Source organism: Schistocerca nitens, chromosome 3 (genome assembly GCF_023898315.1).
Source record: "Schistocerca nitens isolate TAMUIC-IGC-003100 chromosome 3, iqSchNite1.1, whole genome shotgun sequence".
NCBI classification, from domain to species: domain Eukaryota; kingdom Metazoa; phylum Arthropoda; class Insecta; order Orthoptera; family Acrididae; genus Schistocerca; species Schistocerca nitens.
This window is the reverse complement of record NC_064616.1, coordinates 714027621-714055136: the sequence shown is the minus strand read 5'-3', so window position 1 is coordinate 714055136 and position 27516 is coordinate 714027621. Positions and strand designations below refer to the sequence as shown.

General features: G+C 43.6%; 1 protein-coding gene across 1 annotated transcript in view; it reads right to left on the bottom strand.

Annotated features, from left to right (window-relative positions):
* LOC126249730 (ETS-related transcription factor Elf-1-like) overlaps positions 1-27516 on the bottom strand; it is a 147652-nt gene that overhangs the window by 20836 nt on the left and 99300 nt on the right. The window contains exon 3 of the mRNA XM_049951410.1: positions 6997-7148. Coding sequence (XP_049807367.1) covers positions 6997-7148 — 152 coding nt within the window. The remainder of the gene's footprint in view (positions 1-6996; positions 7149-27516) is intronic.

Genomic DNA, 27516 nt, shown 5'->3' with positions numbered 1-27516 from the left:
CGAATGAAGGCACTTCTACCGTCCACCTTTACATGGCAGACACTGAAGCATACTTGTCGATCTTCCCTGTAGTCATGACATATACGCCAACGCTATCCACGTAATCGTGCGAATTATAGAGTCGGCACATAAAAGATATCTTTTTGTTTTTACCTGACGATAACTTGTTGGGAAACTGTGACAGCGTTACTCATCAAGGAATTCTTCACCAAAAGCTCCAAAATAAGCGCATGCACAATAGTTTATTGGAGACTCGTTCGATCATTTAACTACTCAGTTATGTCTTCTGCAGCCTTCTGAAGACAGTAAATGCCTTTGAAGCAACAGAGCTTACAGCATCTTACATGCACTTTCATGAGTTTTAATGCACTTTTACTGCTTTACTTGAGGTTGTAGCATAATGTGCGCAGCGTTATAGGTATAAATACACGTAAAATTCACTAACTTTTTTTCTGCAACACCGGCAAAGACACATGTGACTGTAACGAACTTTACGCCACAGACTGGGTATATGGAATTACACGAAAGATTCCAATTACAGAACTTTACACGATTTTTGACTCTGAGAATTCTGTATGATGTGAAACCCCATGTGTTACAGCTAGAGCCTCTGAACATCGTGGCATGGAATCGAAGAGGTCGTGGGTATGTTCCTACGAGGTCTCCATGAAGTTTGTGTACGAGGCCACAAAGCATTAAAAATGGTTCTAGGGAACAGAGAATAGATACGTCAGCCAAAGGGTTGTCAACTGTCAACCACATATGACACAGGACCAGGCACCAAACGGACTGGAAAATGAAAATGGGAAAAGGGACGTCGCAGTAGCTTCACCGTAACACCGATACAGACAGAGCAAAGCAAGAGTTCTATAACTGTCCCAGTGCCATAGTTGCAATACAATGTTGTTTTTAATAAAGTAAGTTCCAAATTTTGTTCTAAAATACATTCCATAATTTTCATATATCTTGTCCATTGGCCTTCTATAGTATTTGAGCTAGGTGCTGAAGTCGCAACAGTGCTTCTCAAATAGATTTATTAAGAACTTCACAGGTTAAACATTCTGGTTGCAAAGCATTGTATTGGCAAGTGCTTTACTGTGAGGTGACAAATGTCACGAGCTACCTCCTAATACCGTGTAGGACATCCTCCTGGCCTGCGACCGAGCAGGGTGGCGCAGTGGTTAGACACTGGACTCGCATTCGGGAGGACGATGGTTCAATCCCGCGTCCGGCCATCCTAATTTAGGTTTTCCGTGATTTCCCTAAATCACTCCAGGCAAATGCCGGGATGGTTCCTCTGAAAGGGCACGGCCGACTTCCCTCCCAATCCTTCCCTAATCCGATGAGACCGATGACCACGCTGTCTGGTCTCCTTCCCCAAACCAACCAACCTCCTGGCCTGCGTTGTGCAGTAACTCGACGTGACATGGACGCAACAAGTCGTCGGAAGTCCACTGCAGAAATATTGAGCAATTCTGCCTTTGTAGCCGTCCATAAATGCGAAAGTGTTGCGCATGTAGGGTCTCGTGCACGAACTGACCTCTCGATTATGTTCCATAAATGTTCGATGGGATTCGTGCCGGACGATCTGGATGGCCAAATCATTCTATCGAATAGTTCAGAATGTTCTTAGATCAATGATGAACAGTTGTGGCCTGATGACATGGCGAATTACCACCCATAAAAATTCCATCGTTGTTTGGGAACATAAAGTCCATGAATGACTGCAAATGGTCAATGCTCGGTTCAGCTGGATCAGAGGACCCAGTCCATACCATGTAAATACAGCCCACATTATTATTGAGCCACTATCAGCTTGCACAGTGCCTTGTTGACAACTTGGGTCCACGGTTTTGCGGGGTCTGTGACAGACTCGAACCCTACCATCAGCTCTTACCAACTGAAATCGGGACTCATCTGGCCAGGCCACGGTTTCCCAGTCGTCTAGGAGCCAACCGGTACGATCTAGAGCCAAGGATACGTGCCACAGGTGATGTGCTGTTAGCAAAGGCACTCGCGTCGGTCGGCTGCTGCCATAACCCATTAACGCGAAATCTCGCCGCACTGTCCTAACTGATACGTTCGTCGTACGTCCCGGATTGATGTCTGCGGTTATTTCGTGCAGTGTTGTTTGTCTGTCACCACTGACAACTCTACGCAAACGCCGCTGCTCTCGGTCGCTATGAGAAGGCCGTCGGTCACTGCATTATCCGTGGTAAGTGGTAATGCTGAAATTTTTCTTGGCACACTCTTGACACTGTGGATATCGGGATACTGAATTCATCAACGATTTCCGAAATGGAATGTCCCATGCGTCTAGCTTCAACTACCATCCTGCGTTCAAAGTCTGTTAATTCCCGTCGTGCGGCCATAATCAAGTCGGACACCTTTTTACATGACTCACCTGCGTGCAGATGGCAGCTCCGCCAATTCACTGCTCTTTTATACCTTGTGTACGCGATAATACCACCATCTGCATATTCCCACATCGCTGCCCCATGACTTCTGTCACGTCAGTGTATGTTGATAAATAATGATGTTGGGCAAGCCATGCAGAAATGACAGACATTCGGACTGGAAACCGTTCATGCCCTACTGCTGCACTGTCTCCGAACTTGCAACAGTCGTGAGAAGTGAACAATTCCAGGATCTCCATTCTGAACAAACTGCTTTACTAAACTAACGTTTTCAGTGTTTCCTTATTCCTTACTTTTCTCATTTAGCACACATCAAAAGTAATAAAGGGTGTCAGAAAGAAGTTCGTCCTATTTCAAAAGACTATATCTTCTGTATGAATGAAGGTAGAATCTTGGGATAAATTTTAACTTGCACAAAGGACTACAAAATTTTTATTTTCTAATAAACCATTCTATTTTACAAGGGTATGTCTCTTACACACATGCAGTTACAACCCTGGGGCAGTCTTTATAATCAGGTTTAGAATCAAAGTTCCAAAATCACCTTTCGCATCAGCTCAATGTGTACTACGCAAGTCCCTCCCGCCGGAGGTTCGAGTCCTCCCTCGGGCATGTGTGTGTGTGCTGTTCTTAGCATATGTTAGTTTAAGTTAGTTTAAGTAGTGTGTAAGTCTAGGGACCGACGACCTTAGCAGTTTGGTCCCTTACGAACTCACACACATTTGAACATTTTACTACGCAAGGCACAAGAAAAACATCCACACAATAGTCTGACTTCTTCCATACTTTCGCGAGCATGCCTAAAGTTACTGCAACCGAGCGAGGCTGTGCAATGCTTAGCGCACTGGACTCGCATTCGGGAGGGTGACGGTTCAAATCCGTGTCCTGATTTAGGTTTTTCGTGATTTCCTTTAATCACTGGAGGAAACTGCCGGGATAGTTTGTTCAAATGTGTGTGAAATCTTGTGGGATTTAACTACTAAGGTCATCAGTCCCTAAGCTTACACACTACTTAACCTAAATTACCCTAAGGACAAACACACACACCCATGCCCGAGGGAGGACTCGAACCTCCACCATGACCAGCCCCAGGATAGTTTCTTTGAAAATACACGGCCGATTTCCTTAAAGCGATAAAGCCATAAGGTTAAAGCTAACCGAGCTTGAGCTCCGTCTCTAATGATTCCGTTGTCGACAGGGCGTTAAAGCCTTAGGCTTCCTCCCTTCACTGTATTTACGTCGCACAGTTGTGACTGACTGTCATTTGTCGAAACGGAGAACGCAAACCACCTTTTGTTGTTGTAGTGTTATCACCATCTCGACTCGAAGTAAATTCGATAATGAATGAGGGAGTCCGCAACTCGTGGTCGTGCGGTAGCGTTCTCGCTTCCCGCGCCGTGTTCACGGGTTCGACTCCCCCCGGGGTCAGGGATTTTCTCTGCCTCGTGATGACTGGGTGTTGTGTGATGTCCTTAGGTTAGTTTGGTTTAAGTAGTTCTAAGTTCTAGGGGACTGATGACCATAGATGTTAAGTCCCATAGTGCTCAGAGCCATTTTTTTTTAATGAGCGAGCGAACGAGTGAGCTCGCTACAACGCCGAGGCTCATACCAGCAACCACACGAACACGCAACTTACAACTGGTAGCAAGGTAAATTCTTAGTTGCTATGCGTAAGCTGAAATTCGCCCCAAAATTTCTGTCTTCATCCATGTAGAACATATGGTCTTGCGAATTCGAATGAATCTTTTTGAAATAGCCTGTATAGTTATTATTTTATTCATAGCTCTTATTTTTTCAGTAACTGTAGTATATACAGGGTGTTCGGACATTCCCGTTGCTAACTTTTAGAGAGGAGCGAGTACACAATATAGGGTGTATCGAAAAGTACTTTACAACTCTGAAAACTCATAGTGATGTATTCATTTCGCCTAAAACATGGTTTTGGAGTCATTTTATAGCAAAATACATCAAGTTTTTTACCACATACCTAAACAGTTTGAAAGTGACTTCCATTGGTTGATATTCATCCCATCTGAAGTCGATTTCTTGTCAAACTCACTGCAGCATTTCAGGCATGACTTGTTAGTTGCGAGGTAGATTCTTGTAGTGCGCTCTGATAAAGAAGATAGTAAGGATGAAACAACCAAGGTGCTCTTGACGATTCCTCAAAAGAAAAAGTTAAGAGGTGTGAGGTGGGGGCCATGCAATTGGCGCATCTCGGCGCATTCACTTACACGGAAAGCAGACATTTCGGATATCCTAGACGCCTTACCAAACAGTCAATCCATCAATTTTCCGTCAAGATGACGCCCTCATCAAGTCTGTAGGTCGTACGAATAAGTTTTTTTTTTTTTTAATACACCCTACGTTTTGGATAGGAACCCCTGTTACTTCAGATGTGTAACGCGTCCACGATTGTTGCGGGAAAGAGACAAGTCTCAGAGTTGCTTGTCCTGGTATGCAATAGGGTAGTGCGATCGCCGGATTACTTCTTGAGGGGTCGCATGTCGCATGCAAAGTTTAATTTACGAGACTCCTTTAGACACAGAGGGAGATCTGCTGGCACGAGTTCCGGCCGCTGCACTAGAGACACCAGGTGGGATAGTGAGTGTGTGCCAGAACATGCTTCGTAGGTACAATGTCTGAAACAACGTTGGTGGTCGCAACATCGAGCCGCTGTTGTAATGCATCAGTACTCTTCTATACGTACAGTACGTTGAGTTCTTTTTTGTTTTGGAATGAAGTAAAAACGCAATGTTTAACTGTTAACACAAACAAATATGCTTAAGTGATAAATGGAGCCTTTCGAATTGTTACTTATAATTGTACTCCGTCACGCTTAATGTAATTCCTCGAGCAGAAGCGGATGAGTTAAACATCTGTATTGAAACAGTCGTAGAATGGAAACGGTACTTTCCCGTACATGGCTTCCTATTCAAAATATTACGTACTCACTCCACTCTAAAAGTCTTAGAAGTTTGTAACGAGAATTTCTGTACGTGCTGTATTTCAGAATAAAATTTAGTAGTCAGTTACACAAATATTTTTATTTCGCTTTCCAGTTTTCAACAAATTAATTTTTCATCTTAAAAATCCTACAAAATTAGGGATACTGTAAATCACCAGACCTTGGCTATACATTTATGCAAAGTATAAGAAGTATGTTGCAGAAACGTATCTGGTATTTGTTTAGTTTTCATTTGTTTAGTTTTCCCAGAAGCATAGTTCCATGACCTGACCGAAACTGTACATATTGTACTTGATTACTTTAAATATAGATTGAGTGATAATTTATACTAAATGAATCACATCTATGTACATGTCAAGCTGTTGTGGCAGCGAGGAACATACATAAAACCATATAAAAAGTATAACTAAAGTGTGTAAGGAAGTTATATCTAATACATTTGAAAAACATGACATCTCTTATAAAATGTAAAAATTAGCCCATTCCTTTTAGATATTAGAGCTATGTGCCTTGTTTTCTAAATGTATTATACATAGCTTACTTGTATACCTCAGCTATACTTTCTATATGCTTTTATATATGTTCCCTGCTGCTGACACAACAGCTTGATGTGATTCATTTGCTGTAAATTACAAGCTTCTCAATCTGCGTTTACAATAATCACAGACAGTATGTTCAATTTTGGGTATGATATGGCGTCATGCTCCTGTGGAAGATATATCGACGTCTGCTAAACCAATACACACTTTTTATACTCTATATAAATGTGTACAAAGGTCTAATTATTTATAATACTCCTAATCTTCTAGGCTTCTGACCGTGGTAAAAAACTTGTTGAAATCGAGAAAGCGAAATAAAACTGACTAGTGAATCTTATTCTGAAGCCTTGTATAATTACTTAGGCTCACTCTAATTTTCGTGTCTTCGTGCATTTCTTCTGAAGAATAATATCGATCTTACTTTTACATTCTATAATATAGCATGTGTCACGCTGTTTAAACAACTAGCAGAAAATATTGGAGCAAAAATATTTAAAATATCATAATAAACCGAAATAGAAATCTTTTAATTCATAGCATCCGCTAAAGAAAACCGTATTCATTATCCTGTTGCTAGCACTCGTATTAGAAACTGAGTGGTAATTGTGAAAGTGTCAGAGGGACAAAAACGTATGTTGCAGAACGGGAAAACTTTCATCTTTGTAGACGGGAGTGGATCTGTCTAGCGCTCCTCCCAGAAATTAGTCTAAAATATTTACTAGAATTTACACACATTCTCTACTTTTACGCGAGCGGGATATGCTATAACTATATCCCTTAGTTTTCATGTTTGGCAGACATAAGAATAAAATACGTATAAAACTTATTTGACAACGATAGGTTTCGTCCATGAAGTGTTTCTTTCAAGAGTTTCTTGTATGCAATGAGTACATTTTGGTAAACACTGATATATTTTCCGTTGAGTTGACTTGTCTAGCATATTCTTTACTATATTTGTATTGATTTTATTTTTGCCTGCAAAGAGGCGGTTAACTGTTTGTGATCACTTTTTTTCTATGATACTGCAATTACTTGCAGTACAGCGTGCATTACGTTTAAGTGCTCAACTTACTGGCGACTGCTGGATTGCCTGTAAATGCACTAAAGCCAGCGGCTCCGTAGTAGAAACTTCCAGTAAACAGCGGTGTCTTCTGCAGGCTTTCCATTTTTACTCGGAACGGTATCTTGTTCTCCATCTTCACAATTTCAGGAAAAGATACAAATCTGAAACAGATAATACATTTTAGCCCCGACTGCAAAAGGAAGTTTGAGTAATATATGTCTCTCTAATGTCTTTTTTAACGAGCAAAAAACTTTCACACCAAGGTATGTGTTCAAATTTTTATATTTGTACACATACACGTAAAAGATTTTATTTGGCTTTTGAGGTTTTATTTTTATCATAGAATTGGCTTTTGTGTACATATATTCTTTCCAATGAAGAATCAGGAACATTTTCTATAAAAAAATCTGTAGAAGCATTACTGATTTAGGACGTCAGTGAACAGTTATTTATGTTGGTTCGCATGAGACATTGCACGTGCTTTCACTTTCCGTGCTCGAATTTCGGTGTTTCAGTATGTGGTGTACACATATTTGTAAGCTGGGTTGCCTATCTTATAGTGTATGAACATTTTCTGGGTGAGTTTTATTTTGCTCATCCTGTACATGTAGTGCTCTGCAGCTCACAAATATTGAAAATATTTCGTTGTTATATACTGAATACATATATGTAATATGCCCAAATGAGTGTATTTTTATTTTGTTTTATTTTATTGACGGAGTAATGTCGGGTATACAGGGTGTTACAAAAAGGTACGGCCAAACTTTCAGGAAACATTCGTCACACACAAAGAAAGAAAATATGTTATGTGGACATGTGTCCGGAAACGCTTACTTTCCATGTTAGAGCTCATTTTATTACTTCTCTTCAAATCACATTAATCATGGAATGGAAACACACAGCAACAAAACGTACCAGCGTGACTTCAAACACTTTGTTACAGGAAATGTTCAAAATGTCCTCCGTTAGCGAGGATACATGCATCCACCCTCCGTCGCATGGAAGCCCTGATGCACTGATGCAGCCCTGGAGAATGGCGTATTGTATCACAGCCGTCCACAATATGAGCACGAAGAGTCTACATTTGGTACCGGGGTTGCGTAGATAAGAGCTTTCAAATGCCCCCATAAATGAAAGTCAAGAGGGTTGAGGTCAGGAGAGCGTGGAGGCCATGGAATTGGTCCGCCTCTACCAATCGATCGGTCACCGAATCTGTTGTTGAGAAGCGTACGAACACTTCGACTGAAATGTGCAGGAGCTCCAACATGGATGAACCACATGTTGTGTCGTACTTGTAAAGGCACATGTTCTAGCAGCACAGGTAGAGTATCCCGTATGAAATCTTGATAACGTGCTCCATTGAGCGTAGGTGGAAGAACATGGGGCCCAATCAAGAAATCACCAACAATGCCTGCCCAAACGTTCACAGAAAATCTGTGTTGATGACGTGATTGCACAATTGCGTGCGGATTCTCGTCAGCCCTCACATGTTGATTGTGAAAATTTACAATTTGATCACGTTGGAATGAAGCCTCATCCGTAAAGAGAACATTTGCAATGAAATTATGATTGACACATTGTTGGATGAACCATTCGCAGAAGTGTACCAGTGGAGGCCAATCAGCTGCTGATAGTGCCTGCACACGCTGTACATGATACGGAAACAACTGGTTCTCCCGTAGCACTCTCCATACAGTGACGTGGTCAACGTTACCTTGTACAGCAGCAACTTCTTTGACGCTGACATTAGGGTTATCGTCAACTGCACGAATTGCCTCGTCCATTTCAGGTGTCCTCGTAGTTCTAGGTCTTCCCCAGTCGCGAGTCATAGGCTGGAATGTTCCGTGCTCCCTAAGACGCCGATCAATTGCTTCGAACGTCTTCCTGTCGGGACACCTTCGTTCTGGAAACCTGTCTCGATACAAACGTACCGCGCCACGGCTATTGCCCTGTGCTAATCCATACATTAAATGGGTATCTGCCAACTCCGCATTTGTAAACATTGCACTGACTGCAAAACCACGTTCGTGATGAACACTAACCTGTTGATGCAACGTATATGTCAACACAAGCACCGAAGTCAACATTACCTTCCTTCAATTGGGCCAACTGGCGGTGAATCGAGGAAGTACAGTACATACAGACGAAACTAAAATGAGCTCTAACATGGAAATTAAGCGTTTCCGGACACATGTCCACATAACATCTTTTCTTTATTTGTGTGTGAGGAATGTTTCCTGAAAGTTTGGCCGTACCTTTTTGTAACACCCTGTATGACCATCTACAGCGGAATATTAAAAATATGAGTTTTTTAGCACACGCAGAAGACATTTATAAGCTGATTGCCGTGTTCATATACCTAGATAATTACATGTATATAATCAGTAAATATCTACGACTCAACTACAATAATGTGCGTTGTAGTCGTGCTCGGTTACAGCTGCGCCTTCCCGCTGTGGTACCAGACGGTTAATGTTTTGTGATCTGTCCTGCTTTACGTCCTGCTGTCCGAAACTGAGCAAATGTTTGTCATAATGGAAAGCCGTCTGTGACGCATCTTAGTGACGAAGTGCTCTGAATAATTTCTCGATAGTCCTGGCTAATTTTATATTCCATTCGCATAGCATCGAGTGTCCACATATCCTTCGATGCTCCTTCCCTTCATAGAAAAAATTCACAATGTTCGGCCACTCAGCACGTATCTACTCAGCTAACTAACTAACTCGACAAACTCATATAACGTAATATATTCGCAATTCGCGTTTGCGAATATGGACAACCATCAGCTGTATAAAAGAATGACAACGATGAAAAGTTGTTCCGGGCCGGGACTTCAACCTGGATTTCCCGCTTATCGCGAGATGTCACCTTACCTTTCTCTGCTGTTGATTCGGGCGGACGTCATATGACACCTGTTCTAGTTGATCGTAGAACATTTCTCTCAAATTTTTTTTATTACAGAGGGCAGGCAGCCTCGTGACCAAACACGATGACCTACCATGGCAGCATACCATTAGGCTATCCGAGCACGACTCCCAGCCAGACACAAACTTTCGAATGTCGTCAGCAGAGTTGGCTGCATTCCGTAAACAGCTGGAAGCTGCGTTGGCTACAGTCGGCAAGCTTCTAGCTAATGCTCAAAGTAGCGGTGACGTCTGGGCGCCAATGACGAGACCTGCGAAACCTTTGGTTCCACTAGAATCCCTGGGGAGCCCGAAATAGCTGCGGCTTCCGATACGTAACATCTGACCGCTCCGTCCTCACTCAAGAGTGGGTGGCAGAGAGTGGTGGGTTCGCGTGTCACTGGGCGGAAGGTGAAAGAGGGAGCAGGCCGTTCGGCTGGCTCTTTACGTCTCAGCAACAGGTACGGGATGCTACCCAGTGCCAGCACAGGATGCCTCTCCTGTTGGGCCAGCAGTCGATTTTCCTGCCTAGTCCGGACAAGTACAGAGGGAGGGTATGCTTGACACTGGGAGCTCCAGTGTTAGGCGGGTGATGGAGCCCCTCAGGCAGATAGCAGGCAAGGCGGGAAAAAATTCCGGTGTGCATTCGGTATGTTTGCCGGGAGGTCTAATTCGTGATGTGGCGGAGGGCCTGTCAGCGGCTAACGAGAGCACTGGGTGCAACCGGCTGCATGTAGTGGCACATATCGGCACGAATGACGCCTGCTGCTTGGTTTCTGAGGCCATCCTCGGCTCCTTTCGGCTGCTGGCTGATTTGGTGAAGGCAACTAGCAACGCACGCAGGTTGCAGGCTAAGCAGTCTATTTGTAGCATCGTACCCAGGCTTGATCGCGGTCCTCTGGTTTGGAGTAGAATGGAAGATCTAAACCAGAGGCTCAGACGACCCTGCGACGGTATTGGATGCGAATTTCTCGAACTCCGCTATCGGGTGCAGAATTGTAGGTTTCCCATTAATAGGTCGGGCGTGCACTACACGCAAGAAGCGGCTACTAGGGAAGCGGAGTACGTGTGGCGTGAACATGGTTTTTTTTAGGTTAGAGAAACGCTTCCTTGGGATCAAAGACGATTTGCCACAGTGACCTCAGAGAATTTTGGTCCTCGGAGATCATAGATAGAAAAGATTAATATGATTTTATTAAACTGCAGGAGCATCCAAGGAAAGGCCCCAGAATTAGTATCGCTTTCTGAAGGTTATAATGCACAGATAGTATTGGAAACAGAAAGCTGTTTGAAACCAGACGTCAATGACAACGAAATCCTAAGTTCAGACTGGAATTTTTATCGTAAGAATAGGTTAGTCGCTAGTGGTCACGACGTTTTTATTGCAGTAAAAACTCGTTATAATCTAGCGAGGTTATCACGGATTCCGAATGTGAATTAATCTGGGAGAAATTGAGCGTCAAAGAACGGTCAAAAATCGTGATCGGATGCTTTTATAGACCACTTGGGTCAGGATATGTAGTTGTAGAGCACTTCAGACAGGACTTGCAGAATATAATTAGTAATTTTCCTGATCATACCGTTGTAATAGGAGGTGACTTCAAATTACCAGGTATAGATTGGGAGTGTTATGCCATCAAAACTTGTGTCACAGACAGGGATTCGTGTGGCATTGTTCTGGACGTATTGCCCGAAAATTACCTTGAGCAGATAGAGAACCAGCACGTGAAGGTAACGTCTTAGACCTCCTGGCAACAAGCAGACCTGAACTTATCGAATCAGTTAACGTAGAGGAAGAGATAGGTGATCATAAGGCTGTGACAGCATCTATGACGACAGGTCCTACAAGGAATGGTAAGGAAGGTAGGAAGATATATTTGCTCAGCAAGGGTGACAGGATACAAATTTCAGAATATCTCAGCAGTCACCTGAGGTCGAAGATGTGGAGGACAAATGGAAGAAATTCAAAGACATCGTTCAATATGTCCTAAGCAAGTATGTTTCGAGTAAGGTTTTAAGGGATGGAAAAGATCCACCATAGTTTAATAGCCGTGTTAGAAAAGCGCTACGTAGAAAAAGAGCACTTCATCTCAGATTCAAGAGAAGTAAAAATCTAGCTGACAAACAAAAACTGGACGAATAGAAAATGAGCGTAAGAAGAGGATTGAGAGAAGCGTTCAATGATTTTGAATGTCAGACGTTGTCAACCCACCTGAGTAAAAACCCTAAGAGATTTTGGTCAAATGTAATATCAGTAAGTGGGTCAAAATCATCTATTCATTCTCTCAGCGAAACACCGGCACCGAAACGGAAGGTAAATGAGAGAAGGCCGAAATACTGAATTCGGTCTTCCGAAGTTGTTTCAATCGTCGTGCCAAAGTCGAAATATCAGGTATTGAGATAACCGATCGCGGAATTGAAAAGAAGTGACAATCGCTTAGTAGTGGAAAGGCGTCAGGACCAGATGACATACATATAAGATTCTATAAAAATTATGCGAAAGAATTTGCTCCCCTTCTGGCAGTAATTCATCGTAGATTGCTTGAGCAACGAAAGGTAGCTAACGACTGGAAAAATGCGCAGGTCATTGCTGTTTTTAAGAAAGGCCGTAAGACAGATCCACACAATTATAGACCTATATCGTTGACGTCAATCTCTTGTAGAATTATGGAACGTGTTTTATGCTCAAGAATTATGATGTTTTTGGAAAATGAACATCTCCTCTATAAAAATCAACATGGATTCCGCAAACAGAGATCCTGCGAAACTCAGCTCGCTCTGTTCCTCCTACAGGTCCACAGCGCAGTAGAAAACGGCGCTCAGGTTGATACCGTGTTTCTTTCTTTCAGTGATCCATTTGACACCCTCCTGCATTGCCGTTTAATGAAAAAAATACGAGATTGTAGAGTTTCGGAGCGAACTTGCGATTGGATTCAACACTTTCTTGCAGATAGAACTCCACACGTCGCTCTTAACAGAACAAAATCGACAGATATAAAGGTAATATCCGGAGCACCACAGTGAAGTGTGATAGGACCGTTGCTGTTTACAAAATATATAAATGATCTAGTAGAAAGCGTCGGATGCTCTTTAAGGCTATTCCCAGATGATTCGGTTGTCTATACCAAAGTAGCAACGCCAGAAGATAGTGAGAATTTGGAGAACGACCTGCAGAGAATTTATGATTGGTGCAAGCTCTGGCAGTTGATCCAGAACGTAAATAAATGTAACATATTGCGCATACATAGGAAAAGAAATCCGCTACTGTACAGCTACACTATTGAAGACAAACAGATGGGGACAGCGTCTGCCGTAAAATATCTAGGTGTAACTATCCAGAGCGATCTTAAGTGGAATGACCACATAACACAGATAGTGGAAAAAGCAGTCACCAGACTCAGATTCATCGGAAGAATCTTAAGGAAATGTAACTCATCCACGAAAGAAGTGGCTTATAAGGCGCTTGTTCGCCCTATTCTTCAGTACTCTTCATCTGTTTGGGATCCCTATCAGGTGGGACTGATGGAGGAGATAGAGAAGATCCAACGAAGAGCGGCGCAATTCATCACGGGATTGTTTAGCTGGCGAGAGAGCGTTACGGAGATGCTAAACACACTCCACTGGCAGACGTTACAAGAGAGGCGTTGTGCATCACGGAGAGATTTGCTATTGAAATTTCGGGACAGCACTTTTCTGGAGAAGTCGATGAACATATTACTTACCCCCACATACATCTCGCATATTGACCACGAGGAGAAAATTCTAGAAATTAAAGCCAATACAGAGGCTTACCGACAATCATTCTTCCTATGCTCTATTCGTTGGTGGAACAGGGTTGGAGAGGGTCAGACAGTGGTACCGAAAGTACCCTCCGCCACACACCATTAGGTGGCTTGCGCAGTATGATGTAGATGTAGATGTAGAAGTGTCTACAACATGATCTCGTACATTCATTATATATAGTCCCGTACAGGGGAGGCATTTTACTTAAAAGTCGCTTTCCCGGTGTCAGCGGGTGAATATGATATTACAGTGCCTGTGTTGTTAACAAGTACGGTACGAAGTTCCTTCGTACATGCATGCATGTCCGAAGAAATTTTGCGTCGTACTTCTGAACAACACAGTCACTGCAATATCGTATCGGACTCATATAACCGTTCCTAAGCACAAACTCTTCATTTCCAGTAGGTGATGATGGTTCAAATGGCTCTGAGCACTATGGGACTCAACTTCTGAGGTCATTAGTCCCCTAGAACTTAGAACTAGTTAAACCTAACTAACCTACGAACATCACACACATCCATGCCCGACGCAGGATTCTAACCTGCGACCGTAGCGGTCTCGCGGTTCCAGACTGCAGCGCCTAGAACCGCACGGCCACTTCGGCCGGCAGTAGGTGATGACACACGTGATGTAGCCGATGGAGAAAGCTGCCAAACTCGTTATTATGTCAGAAGGGTCACGTTTATTCTTGTTTACGTACGACGCTTGTCGTTATTTGTACGGTAGATTTAATCAAGCCTGCGTACGACATGTGGCGTAAGTTGGAGAAGAATACAAAATGTTATGGAAGTACTGTAACCATGCAGTAATGGTTATTGGGTTTCGGAAAATAACGCATGAACCAGAAAGAATTTATGGGTATCATACATTTCAAATCGGAGGTCATTACGCCTAAGATCTTTTCGGTTGCCTCAGCAACTATTTTACGATGGCATTTTATTTGCGATAGTTTTCCCAGACGTCATAAGCCAGGACATTATTACCACTGACCTGCTATCGATATAAACTCGTCCAGGCGATATCAGGGTAACCTGACGAGGAATGACTGCTAGTCAAAGACACGCACGGTGCATGTAATATTAGTGAGCGTGCTGTCCGCGGGTAGAATGGGGAAGGCGCGCAATCTATCTGAGTTTGACCGATGGCAGATAGTGATGGCCCGGAGGCTCGGCACGAGCATTTCGGAAACTGCACGACTTGAAGGTTGTTCGAGGAGTGCTGTGGTGTCTACAACACGTGGCGAAACGAAGTAAAACCACGTACAGACGTCATGGGGTTGGGCGACCACCCCTCATTACAGATGTCAGACGTAGTAGATTGGCCAGACTTGTAAATCCGGCCGCTGTGTCCGAGCGGTTCTAGGCGCTTCAGTCCGGAACCGCGCTGCTGCTACGGTCGCAGGTTCGAATCCTGCCTCGGGCATGGATGTGTTTGATGTCCTTAGGTTAGTTAGGTTTAAGTTGTTCTAAGTCTAGGGGACTGATGACCTCAGATGCTAAGTCCCATAGTGCTTAGAGCAATTTGAACCATTTTTGAACCAGACTGGTAAAACAGGACAGGTGGTGAACTGTGGCGGAACTCACATCAGACTTTAATGATGGGCAGAGTACAAGTGTGTCTGAACACACATTTCGCCAAACACTGCTGACGATGGGTCTGCGCAGCAGACGACACATGCATGTCCCAACGTTAACACCACGACATCGGCAACTACGAATGAAATGGGCACGTGACCATCGGCTCTGTACGTTGGTGCAGTAGCAGAGCGTTGCATGGTCTGATGAAACCCGATAACGTCACCATGCCGATGGGAGGGCGCGAATCCATCATCTTCCAGGGGAACAGCTCCTTGACACCTGTACTGCGGGACAGAGAGTAGGTGGCACCAGCTCAATTATGCTCTGGGGAGCATTCACGTGAGCATCCATGGGTCCAATGGAGCTCGTGCAAGGCACTATGACGCTCAAGGTGTTTCGTATGCTGGTTGCAGACCGCGTACACCCCTTCATAACGATCATGTTTCCTAACGGCAGTGACATTTTTCAAGAGGATAATGCTCCATGTCACAAGGCCAGGATTGTGATGGAGTGTTTCGAGGAACACAGTGGTGAATTCCAGTTGATGTGCTGGCCTCCCAACTCGCCAGATCTGAACCCGATCGAACACATCTGGGATGTGATTGAACGTGACGTCAGAGCTCATCGGTCCCTCCGTAGAATTTACGGGAATTAGGTGACTTGTGTGTGCAGGTGTGCCAGCTCCCTCCAGCGACCTACCAATGCCTGATTTCTTCCATGTCACGACCCGTCGCCGCTGTTATCCTTGCCACAGGTGGACATACCAGCTATTAGGTAGGTGGTCATAATATTCTGGCTGATCAGTGTAGATTCTTTTTAATTTGTTGTACTTCTTAAAATACATGGTGTATCATAGTTAATCATGAACGCATCCAGTTGAAGGTACAAGATGCTAGAAGGTAAAAGTCTCAATAAAAATGGGCTCTAAGAGATATGAATACTTCTCCATCTTCGATACTGTGAAACAAATCCCGTCTACAGCGAGCTCTCTGCTTTCCACATTTTGAGAGGTGGTAGTATGGAGCAAAACAAGAAAAAACAGTCCAGTAAACATGGGCTCTAGAGTGCATGACTCGGAAGCTGTGAACAGCTGAACACTTCTTCATCTTCGCTACAGTGAAACACATCTCTTCTACTGATTAGACCCGCCCGGGTAACCGCGAGTGTTAACAGGACCGCTTCCGAGACGGGGAGGTATGTTGGCCCTGGATCAAATCCACCTGGGAGATAAACGACGAAGGGCCGGTGTGCTGACCAGCCTGGATGTGGTTTATAGGCAGTTTCCCACATCCCTCTAGGTGAATACCGGGCTGGTTTCCATGTTCCTCCTGAGATACACGCTACGCAAACATTTAGAATTGGGTTCACTGCTTCTGTTCTGGGGAGTGAATAGGAGACTGATGAAATTAGGTGTTTGGTCTCTTTAAATGATTTCTCAGATTCAGCGTCTACTGAACAATTGGTCATAGCTATTAAGGTATGCACTTTACAGCCCATGTATTCTGGACATTTCCTTCGTATTTTGGTCCGTAATACCTCCTCCCAAAATATGGAAAGCAAAGAGCTTGCAGTAGAAGAGACTTGCGTCTTAGACATCCCCCCCCCCCCCTCCTTCCAGACAGTCGCTGAGGGTGAGAAAGAGAGGGAGAGAGAGAGAGAGAGAGGAAAACCTCGGTATAAACACAATTTTTACGTACGAGCAGCACGTAAATTGTGAGTTTAAAAAACGCAGAAAGCCTGTAATTATCTAAACGTAAGAATGTCTTGTTATGTTATGCCTTCATTTTATTGCTTCTTGTTTCTTTTTTAGTCAGAATTTACGATAAAAGTACAATAAAACATTACGTCGTTTGTCTTTTCGTGATTGCATAGCAAATAAATGAGCTATTGTGTGGATTTTGCTCGCAGTGCAAGTAAAGTTAAATCTTTTACTTTGTGAAAAATTTATAGATTTCTAGGGCTGCGTTCCGGCTAACACATCCTGGTATATTCGGTAAGTATCTGATCTCTCTGGATTCTTTTCCTAGTTAGTAAGAAATAGTACTGCCAACAGTTACTATAAACAGCTGCATTTTAAGCTAAACCTTTCGATTTGTCATCATCCTCAGGAGAGTGCCATCGTGAAATAGAAAATGCGAAGTATTAATCAATTATCGTTGATAAAACTCCTGATTAAAATCATGCTGCAAAGACGATATTCATCCTGCGTTATATTTGCTTCAATAAGGAAATTGATAAATATAAAATGTTTCAATCATGTTACACTTTCTTTAAAATAACGATGAAATTGGATTGATGTATTTGGTGATGGGGCATAATCACACATCCTGCCCCGAGTCCAGTGCTGGCTGTCAGGGGCCCATATCGTTCATGTCAGCTCAATAATGAGTTCTAAACCTCCTTTAAAAATATCCCAAGATCTTTTCTACTTGCGTCACCAACTTTTACTCATCTGAAAAGGGCAACAATTTCTGATATTATTTAACTGACGCAATGGACGTTATATGTTTCAAATTTTTTAAGATTCACGTAATAAATAAACATTACAAAGGTACATGTTTTTAGCACTATGATTTATCGCGGCACAGATTTCGGAGTCAGTCATACTAAATATTGGAGCACCATCTGAGCACTACGGTCCCAAATGTTCGTCGCCAACAGATTCTGAACACATTGGCCCATTTCTTTTAATGTTGACAACTGTCCACGTTGGTGAGGGCCGGGATCTGTGCTATCTTCGATTGGTACCTAATTTCCCTATTTATGAGGTTATATGCTAGTCTATCTCGTTTGAGATTCTTACAACGCAGCTCCAGTAACAGGGCGTGCAACAAGTTCACGCTTCCAGTACCACTAGAATATAAGGGATGCTTGTTTTGTTGAAATATTTGCATGAAGTACGAAATCGATATTAAGCTCGAAAACCTTTTATGACACTGTGCTCTGTGTACGACGCTCTTACCGTACGGAATAAGAATATTTCACCTAAAAGATAAGGACGTATGGTATTACTGAGTGGGAGACCCAAGAGGGATTGTGCAGTCGCCTATTAGGAATCGCATTGTCTCCTTACGCTCTCCTCGTGAAGTGTGCGTTATGTGTACGTCTAGGGTAACTGACTTTGTTCCGTGCTTGTGTAGTTTAGTGTCATATTTTCATTGTTATAGACGTTAAGAGAGAACGAAGACGGTTAAACTCGGCACGTAGTATACTCTAAGAATGTTGTTACGGTGGCACTGATAATGGTCGACAGACACCATCGCCAGAGGTCGCCCGATCACATCAGCCGACAGCTCGGTCACAGTGTGTCCGATTTCCTCCGTCAGTTTTTGGCGGGGTGGATGCCACGACACTTCTATGCTTAGAGACGAGTCTTGCACAGCAGCTTTTGCTATTTAAACGACGGTCAGTGCATGTGAATAAGCTATATTTTTTCAAGAAAAACGTGGCGCCTTCCATACACTCTTTCCTCAGTTACTGGAACAACCATTACATGCCAAAGATGTTTCGTAGTGATACTGAAAAGCAAGTTCACAAACACCCTCCAGTGCTCCAAATAAATTCAGCAAAACATGCATATGTCAGATAACGAACATTGACTATCATTGAGCATATGAGTGACAGACATGTATAAATTTTAGAATAAGACACTATGAACACCTGCAGCGCAGAAAAGTGTCAGCAGTACACACTTCACATTTGCAAACCACCTGATGTAACAAACACCTTACCGACACAGAAACCGAGCGTTTTGACGCAGTAGTTAGCACACTGGACTCGCATTGAGGAGGACGACGGTTCAGGTAACAGTCAGGCCATCCACATTCTCGTTTTCCGTGATTTCCTTAAATCGCTTAGTGGATTGTTCTTTTGAAAAGGGCATGAATGATTTCCTTCCCTAACCTTCCCAAATTCGAGCTAGTGCTCCGTCTCTAATGACCTCCTTGTCGACGGGACGTTAAACGTTAATCTTCCTTGCTTCCTGGTATAGAAACACCAGTATGCAGCATTTTTAGACAACTTGCTGCTCACCTACCACAGCCCGAAGAAGATCCACTGCTGTAAATTTAAGCATCAATATTGACATACTGCATATTGCTCATTTGAAGATAGCCTTTTTTGACGTTATAAACTGGACCGAAAATTTCAGATGCAGATTGTGTCTGTGGTGCAGATGACACGCTGCATTACGTATAGATGTGAGGCTGAAATGGGTAGAGCGTAACAGAGCATGCGGAATGCAAAGTAAGGTAATGTTCAGTTAATTAATATTAAATTTTCAAATTTCTTAGAAACTTGTGGTTTCCAGTAAAGTGGCGACCTCACACCACGTATTCCGAGATATATCTTTCTTACATATATTTCTCGCCCTCAAGATGGGATAAACGTCTTCTTTCTTGTACTCAACTTAAATGTTTGTCGCCCCGCGGAGTGGCCGCGCGGTTAGAGACGCCATGTAACAGATTGCGCGTCCTCTCCCGTCGGAGGTTGGAGTCCTCCATCTGGCATGGGTGTGTGTGTTGTTCTTAGAATAAGTTAATTTAAGTAGTGTGTCAGGCTAGGGACCGATGATCTCAACCGTTTGGTCCCTTAGGAATTCACACACACATATGTTTCTCAGAATCAATATTTTGCGTGTGGGGACTGATTTGAATCCCGCCGATGTCATTAGAAGCCTGTGCGGCCGGCCGCGATGGTCTCGCGGTTCTAGGCGCGCAGTCCGGAACCGTGCGACTGCTACGGTCGCAGGTTCGAATCCTGCCTCGGGCATGGATGTGTGTGATGTCCTTAGGTTAGTTAGGTTTAAGTAGTTCTAAGTTCTAGGGGACTTATGACCACAGCAGTTGAGTCCCATAGTGCTCAGAGCCATTTGAACCATTTTGAAGAAGCCTGTGCGTTTTGGGGTTAAAATCGGTTGCATTGAGCCCGCACACGCACTGGTGTACTGATTTGTAAATATCGCCCGTCTTCAGCCGATGTCGGTCGTCGGCGGGATCCCCCTACGTCGGTAGCACTGTGACCGCTGCCTGAGGAGGCCGCTGGGTTTAACGTCCCATCCGACGAAGGGATCATCATTGACGGTCTGACACATCTTCACTCAGTGAGATAATGTGGCGAGATTTGGCATTTCACCTGGGACACTGATACAGCCTGGCGACCAGCAACTGTATACCACCCTTATCAAATACTGGCAAGTTTTCTTCTACCACCTAAATTCGAAATGAATATCTCCAAGTATTACACTACCTCAGAGGCGTGCATTACCGATCTCGCCTACACAGGCTGGCATATTTGGCAGAACTTATTATATTTGTTATAACTGTACTTATATTTATGTTATAGTATGCGTTTCATCCTTTTGTTTTGCTGACGAACTTGTATGTCACGTTGGAGAAAATATAAGGGTCTCTAAAATGAAAACGAGGCAGATGGCAAAAAAAAAGTTGGTTCAAATGGCTCTGAGCACTATGGGACTTAACATCTTAGGTCATCAGTCCCCTAGACTTAGAACTACTTAAACCTAAGGACATCACACACACCCATTCCCCGAGGCATGATTCGAACCTGCGACCGTAACAACAGCGCGGTTCCGGACTGAAGCGCCTAGAACCGCTCAGCCACAGCGGCCGGCAAAAAAAGGAAATAAACTACCTATTATTTCAAGTGTAACTGTCATAACTGGTAATACATTTATCCCACTGTGAGACAAAATGGTCAAGCCTTCGTAGAAAAATGTTTGTGGTTGCTTACGGGACCATGATTGTAACCAGGCGTGTTTCTCTTTGTTCGAAGCAAATCGATGACCACAAATGTCTTTACTCAGCACTCCAACAATGTAGAAATCGAATGCGGGGAGATCGGGAACCTATTTAGGATGCGTAAGGGCTTCACAGCGAAACCTCTCCAGGGTAAACGAAACAACCTTGATAGCACGGACCATCCACCACCATCCTCCATATAGTCCCGACATCTCCCCATGCGATTTCCATATTTTTATTTTTGGAACCCTGAAGAAAGACATTCCTGGCCGTTGACTTGCTTCAGATGAACAGATGCATGTCTGGGTACAATCACGATTCCGTAGACAACTGCAAATATTATTCTATGAAGGCAATGCCAGTCTCGTCTCACAGTGTGATAAATAAATTAACAGTTACGGTGATTACTTCTGAAATAATTAACAGTTTACTTACATTTTTGCATCTGTCTCGTTTTCATTTGGCTGCCCCTTATAGCTTTCCGTCGCACGACACGTCCTATTGGCTTACAACAACGAGGAAGCTTTATGTGAAGCACAAAAGGAGACAGAATTTTACAAAATTAAAGGCACTCAATTGTAGGTTGTTGTTATTTATTTGTTTTCCCCATTATTTCAACGTGGCGTTTCGGGTTTCCGCAACTGTAGAAACATAAAGTAATGAAGAAGCAGCTCAAGTTGCAGAAGTAATTTATTATCATCACTGGCTTCTACCGGATGGTTATAATAAAAGGGCAGCTGCTTACAGAAGTCCAGTGTGAGCTGTAATTATCGTATAGCACCGAAACTTGGTAGATATTCTAATGTATTAACGCACAACCGAACTACGCCGGAAAAAATTAGTTCCAGTTGTGGCTACCAGGTGCAGATTTTGCGCTGTGAATGCAAGAAAGACCTATAGAAATGTTTCCGTATGTAATGGATTAGGAATGGGACATGGGCAGAAAAGGTCAAACAAGTGGGAAAGGCATAATGTTGATTTTATTAGTAACCGTCGCTTACACAATTTGTTCAATATGAGCACTGGAGACCTCGACGAGATACTGTTCAGCACCAGATTTGCACCTAGTGGCCAAAATTGGAACTAATTTTTTCCAGCTTAAATCGGTTCCGCATTAATGCATAATCATATTCACCGATTTTCGCTGCCATACGATAATTACAGTCCGCACTGGACCTCCGTGAGTAGCTGCAACTTATTTGCAACCACCCAGTATTAATACATAAATATCTTCAGGTGTTCAACGAAGAAAATTGTAGCTATATTGGAACGCGGAGAGTCAAATTTACAATGGAGGTTAACTATTAATGCGGTTGTGTTATGGTGTGTTCGTGTTTTTCATGGAGGGGGCTTGCACCCCTTGTTGTTTTGCGTGGCACTATCACAACACAGGCCTACATTGATGTTTTAAGCACCTTCATGCTTCCCTACTGTTGAAGAGCGATTCGGGGATGGCGATTGCATCTTTCAACACTATCGAGCACCTGTTCATAATGCACGGCCTGTGGCGGAGTGGTTACACGACAATAACATCTCTGTAATGGAGTGGCTTGCACAGAATCCTGACCTGAATCTTACAGAAGGCCTTTGGGATGTTTTGGAACGCCGACTTCGTGCCAGGCCTCACCGTCCGACATCGATACCTCTCTTCAGTGCAGCACTTCGTGAAGAATGGGCTGCCATTCCTCAAGAAACCTTCCAGGACCTGATTGAACGTATGCCTACGAGAGTGGAAGCTGTCATCAAGGCTAAGGGTGGGCCAACACCATATTGTATTCCAACATTACCGATGGATGGCGCCACGAATTTGTAAGTCTTTTTAGCCAGGTGTCCGGATACTTTTGATCACACAGTGTACGTAATTGCCAAAACGTGCTACTCGAAACACAGGATTTAGCTCCACGTAGCTGACTTTCTACAGCTGAGGTGATTTGCGTCGCTGCGCGGACAGTTTAACTATGCGTTGTTGTGCTGCTCTGCCTTTGCTTTCAGTTAGACTACACACGAGGTGCATATCGATCAATTCTACATCACTAAACCTATCATACTACTGCTGTGTATCATTGTTAATGTGCAATTAACACTGTTGGAAAACAAAGCCCTAGACAGAACCGAGCAGTACTGAATGCAAACTTGAGGGCAATGAGTTAAAGAGAGCCTTACTGTTGTCAGCATCACGTACCTTGAGCGCATGGAAACAAGACATACAGCACATCATAGATATTCCGAAGGCCACTGCACGGTGCATGGCGGAGGATACCGTGTACCAATATTAGTCATTTCCTTTCCTATTCCACTTGCAAATAGAGCGTTGGAAAAACGACTATCTTTATGCCTCCGTATGAGCAATAATTTCACGTATCTTATATTTGTGGTCCTTACGCGCAACGTATGTTGGGGGCAGTAGAATCGTTCGGCAATCAATTTCAAATGCCGGTTCTCTAAATTTTCTCAACAGTGTTTCTCTAAAAGAATATCGCCTACCCTCCAAAGATATCCATTCGAGTTCCCGAAGCATCGCCGTAAAAGTTACGTGTTGTTCAAACCTACCGGTAACAAATCTAGCAGCCCGCCTCTGAATTGCTTCGATGTCCTCTTTCAATCCGACCTGGTACGGATCCCAAACATTTGAGCAGTACTCAAGAATAGGTCGCACCAGCGTCCTGTATGCGGTTTCTTTTACAGGTGAACCACTCTTACCTAAAATTCTCCCAATAAACCGAAGTAGACCATTCGCCTTTCCTACCACAGTTCTCACATTTTCCTTCCACGTCATTTCGGTTTGAAACGTTAAGCCCAGATATTTAAAGAATTTGACTGTGTCAAGCAAGACACTGGTAATACTATACCCGAACATTACAGGTTCGATCTTCCTACTCATACGTATTATCTTAAATTTTTCCACATTTAGGGCTAGATGCCATTCATCACACAAACTGGAAATTTTGTCTAAGTCGTCTTGTATCTTCCTACAGCCACTCACCTTCGACACCTTAAAGTACACCACGGCATCATCAGCAAACAACCGCAGATTGTGCCCATCCTGCCCACCAAATCATTTATGTATACAGAGAACAACAGCGGTGCTATCACACTTTCCCAGGGCACTCCTGACGATACCCTTGTCTCCGATGAAAACTTGCTGCCAAGGACAGCATATTGGGTTCCATTATTTAAGAAGTCTTCGAGGCACTCGCATTATCTGTGAATGTATTCCATATTCTCGTGCCTTCACTAACAGCCTGTAATGGGGCACCGTGTCCAATGCTTTCCGGAAATCTAGGAATATGGAATCTGCGTGTTGCCCTTCATCCATAGTTCGTAGTACATCATTTGAGAAAAGGGCAAGCTGAGTTTCACAGGAGCGATGCTTTCTAAAACCATGCTGATTCATGGACATAAGCTTCTCAGTCCCAAGAAAGATTATTATATTCGAACGGAGAATATGTTCAAGGATTCTGCATCAAACAGAAACTAGAGATATTGGTCTGTAATTTTGCTGGTCTGTTTTTTTACCCTTCTTGTATAATGGAGTCACCTGCCCCTTTTTACATTCACTTGGGACTTTGTGCTGGGCGAGAGATTCACGATAAATGCAAGCTAGGTAAGGAGCCAATGGCGTAGAATACTCTTTGTAAAATTGAACTGGGATTCCATCCGGACCTGGTGATTTACTTACTTTCAAAACTTTCAGTTGTTTCTCTAGATCAGAGATGCTTTTTGCTATGTCGTCCATACTGGAGTCTGTCCGATGGTCAAATGACGGTATGCTTGTACAGTTCTCCTGTGTGAATGTTTTCTTGAACTTGAAATTTAAAACTTTGGCTTTCGTTTCGCTATCTCCAACTGCCAAACTGGACTGGTCAGCAAGGGACTGAATGGAAGCCTTAGACCCGCTTGGCGATTTTACATAACATCGAATGTCCCATGATTCTCTGCCAGGTCTTTTGCTAAGGTGTTACGTTTGTAACTGTTGTATGCTTCGCGCATAGATCTTTTCACAGATGTCCGGATCTCTACTAACCTTCGCTTGTCGTCATTTGTGTGTTCCCTTTTGAACAGAGTGTGCAACAGCTTCTGCTTCCTCAGTATCATTCGAATTTCGTTATTAATCCATGGTGGGTCTTTTCCATCCTTTATCCATAACTCTCCAGACCACTATTTGCAGTCTGCTTAAACTTTGCTCGTAATTCCTCTACATCCATCTTACTGGAACTATGTGATGCCAATTCACTGTCTAAGTGAGATAATATCCCCGTTATTTGCAGCGTTGTGCGATATTTTCAGTGCAATACAGATAAAAAGTAAACTGGCGCAAGAAACCTGATAGGACAACTGTCCGTATCACAAGACTAGAGTCGTGCTACAGTCGTTTGGGGAGGATAATAGTGAACTCCCAGTGATATCTTGGCCACCAAATCCGCCTGATCTGAATAGGATCTGGGAAGCTATCGCTTGCAGCTCAGCGCCCACAATCCACCGGCACATAATATAAAGAAATTGCGTGATCTTTGCATAGACCACCTACTTCCGGAGACCCAACAACGAGTTTTCGAATCCATGACATACAGACTGTCTGCTGTACTGCTTTCCAAAAGTTGACCAGTGCACTGTTAAGCAGGTGGTCACAATGTTGTGACAAATCTATGTCTGTAAGAGCTAAAATCGATTATAGTTCGTACCTGCTGGATAACTACGTAACTAGTAGCCACTGGTACCGTAAACACATTTATTAATTTCAGTGTAGCATTATATATACAAGCTACGTTGAAAACTTTTACTTACGTACGTATCGCACTTTTTTCTCAATGGATGTTAATTTCCATACTTGCATTTTTAGTTAACGACGATTGCTAATTTCAACGCAGTGTTTCTAATGCGTGTACAGTATTCCACGGTAAACACTTAAGGATGATTCTATGATCGAAACCGGAACACAAGTACATCACTCAGGCAGCTGGAACTGCTTTTTCACTATTATTATTCTTTACACTGGGAAAAAACTGGAATCTATGATTTGACAATAAGTGGAAAGTAGAACATTAGTATCGGCGAGGCTAGCAACATTTATTCTAATTTTTTTCTTACTGATAGAAGTAGCCACACGGTCAAGTCACCTTAACGTGACCACCACCTACGTTCGGTGTCAATGCGCAATAACAACTAATCGAAGATAGGTGGCAGCACTAGCAGTGGAGAGTATGTAAAGTGTGTCGGGGGAAGCGGAAAACAGTGCAATCGTTGTCGCAATGCGGAAATGGATCGATTTTTCTGACCTCCAAAGAGGCATAGTCATTTGCATTCAACACAGGGGTGGAAACATTTCCGAAACGCCTGAATTGTAAACTGTTTGCGTGGCTCCGTCGTTAAAGTACACCGTACGTAGCAAAATAAACTAAACTAAACTAAACTCCGTCCGAACAGGCCTTGGAAGGCCCAACGGTACCGACCGGCCGCCGTGTCATCCTCTCAGCCCAGGGGCTTCACTGGATGCGGATACGGAGGGGCATGTGGTCAGCACACCGCTCTCCTGGCCGTTGTCAGTTTTCGCGACCGGAGCCGCTACTTCTCACTCAAGTAGCTCCTCAGGTTGCCTCACAAGGGCTGTGTGTAGCCCGCTTGCCAACAGCGCTCGGCAGACGGGACGGTCACCCATCCAAGTGCTAGCCCATCCCGACAGCGCTTAACTTCGGTGATATGAGGGGAACCGGTCTTACCACTGCGGCAAGGCCGTTGGCATGTAGCAAAATGGCGCCATCCAAAATAGGCGCCGAGGCAACTATGGGGCAGCACGGGCCGTAGATGACAAAGAGGAACAACGGCTGCAGACATGTGCACGGGTGGATAGACTTACAACTTTTGAGCAACCGACTGTTGAACCAAGGGGCTACTACAGTGTCTTCTCAACGACTGTTCAGCGAACGTTGCTGCATATGGCCCTCGCAGCAAGTGAGTTCATGCACCCATGCTGACTAGTTCATCAGCGATTAAGGTTGAAATTTGCACGCTAATACCGTAACTGAACGTCCACTGAGTGGCGACGGGAGGTCTTTTCAGATGAATCCTGTTTTATGTTCCATTGGACAGATGATCGTTGGCATATACGGAGTGAAACGTCTGAAAGCGAACACCCTGCAATAATCGTTGAAAGCGTCGAGGCCAGAAGCGGAAGCGTTACGGTCCGGGGATTGTTTTGGTACATTCCCTGAGCGATCTCGTCATTATGGAAGGCATAATGAATCAACACAAGTATGAATCTATCCTTGAGGACCCTGTCCACCCCTACATGTAGGTTGTTTTTCCTTGGCACAATGGCATCTACAGCAGGACAATGCTACGTGTTACACAGCTAGTATATGTACGTGGTTGGACGAGCACCAGAATAAGTTTACCGTACATCCCCGGCCACAAAGCTCTTCGGATTTAAACACAATCGAGATTCTGTGGGACCACGTCGATCACGCTGTACAGTGTATTAATATGACTGGACAATGTACATCCAGATAA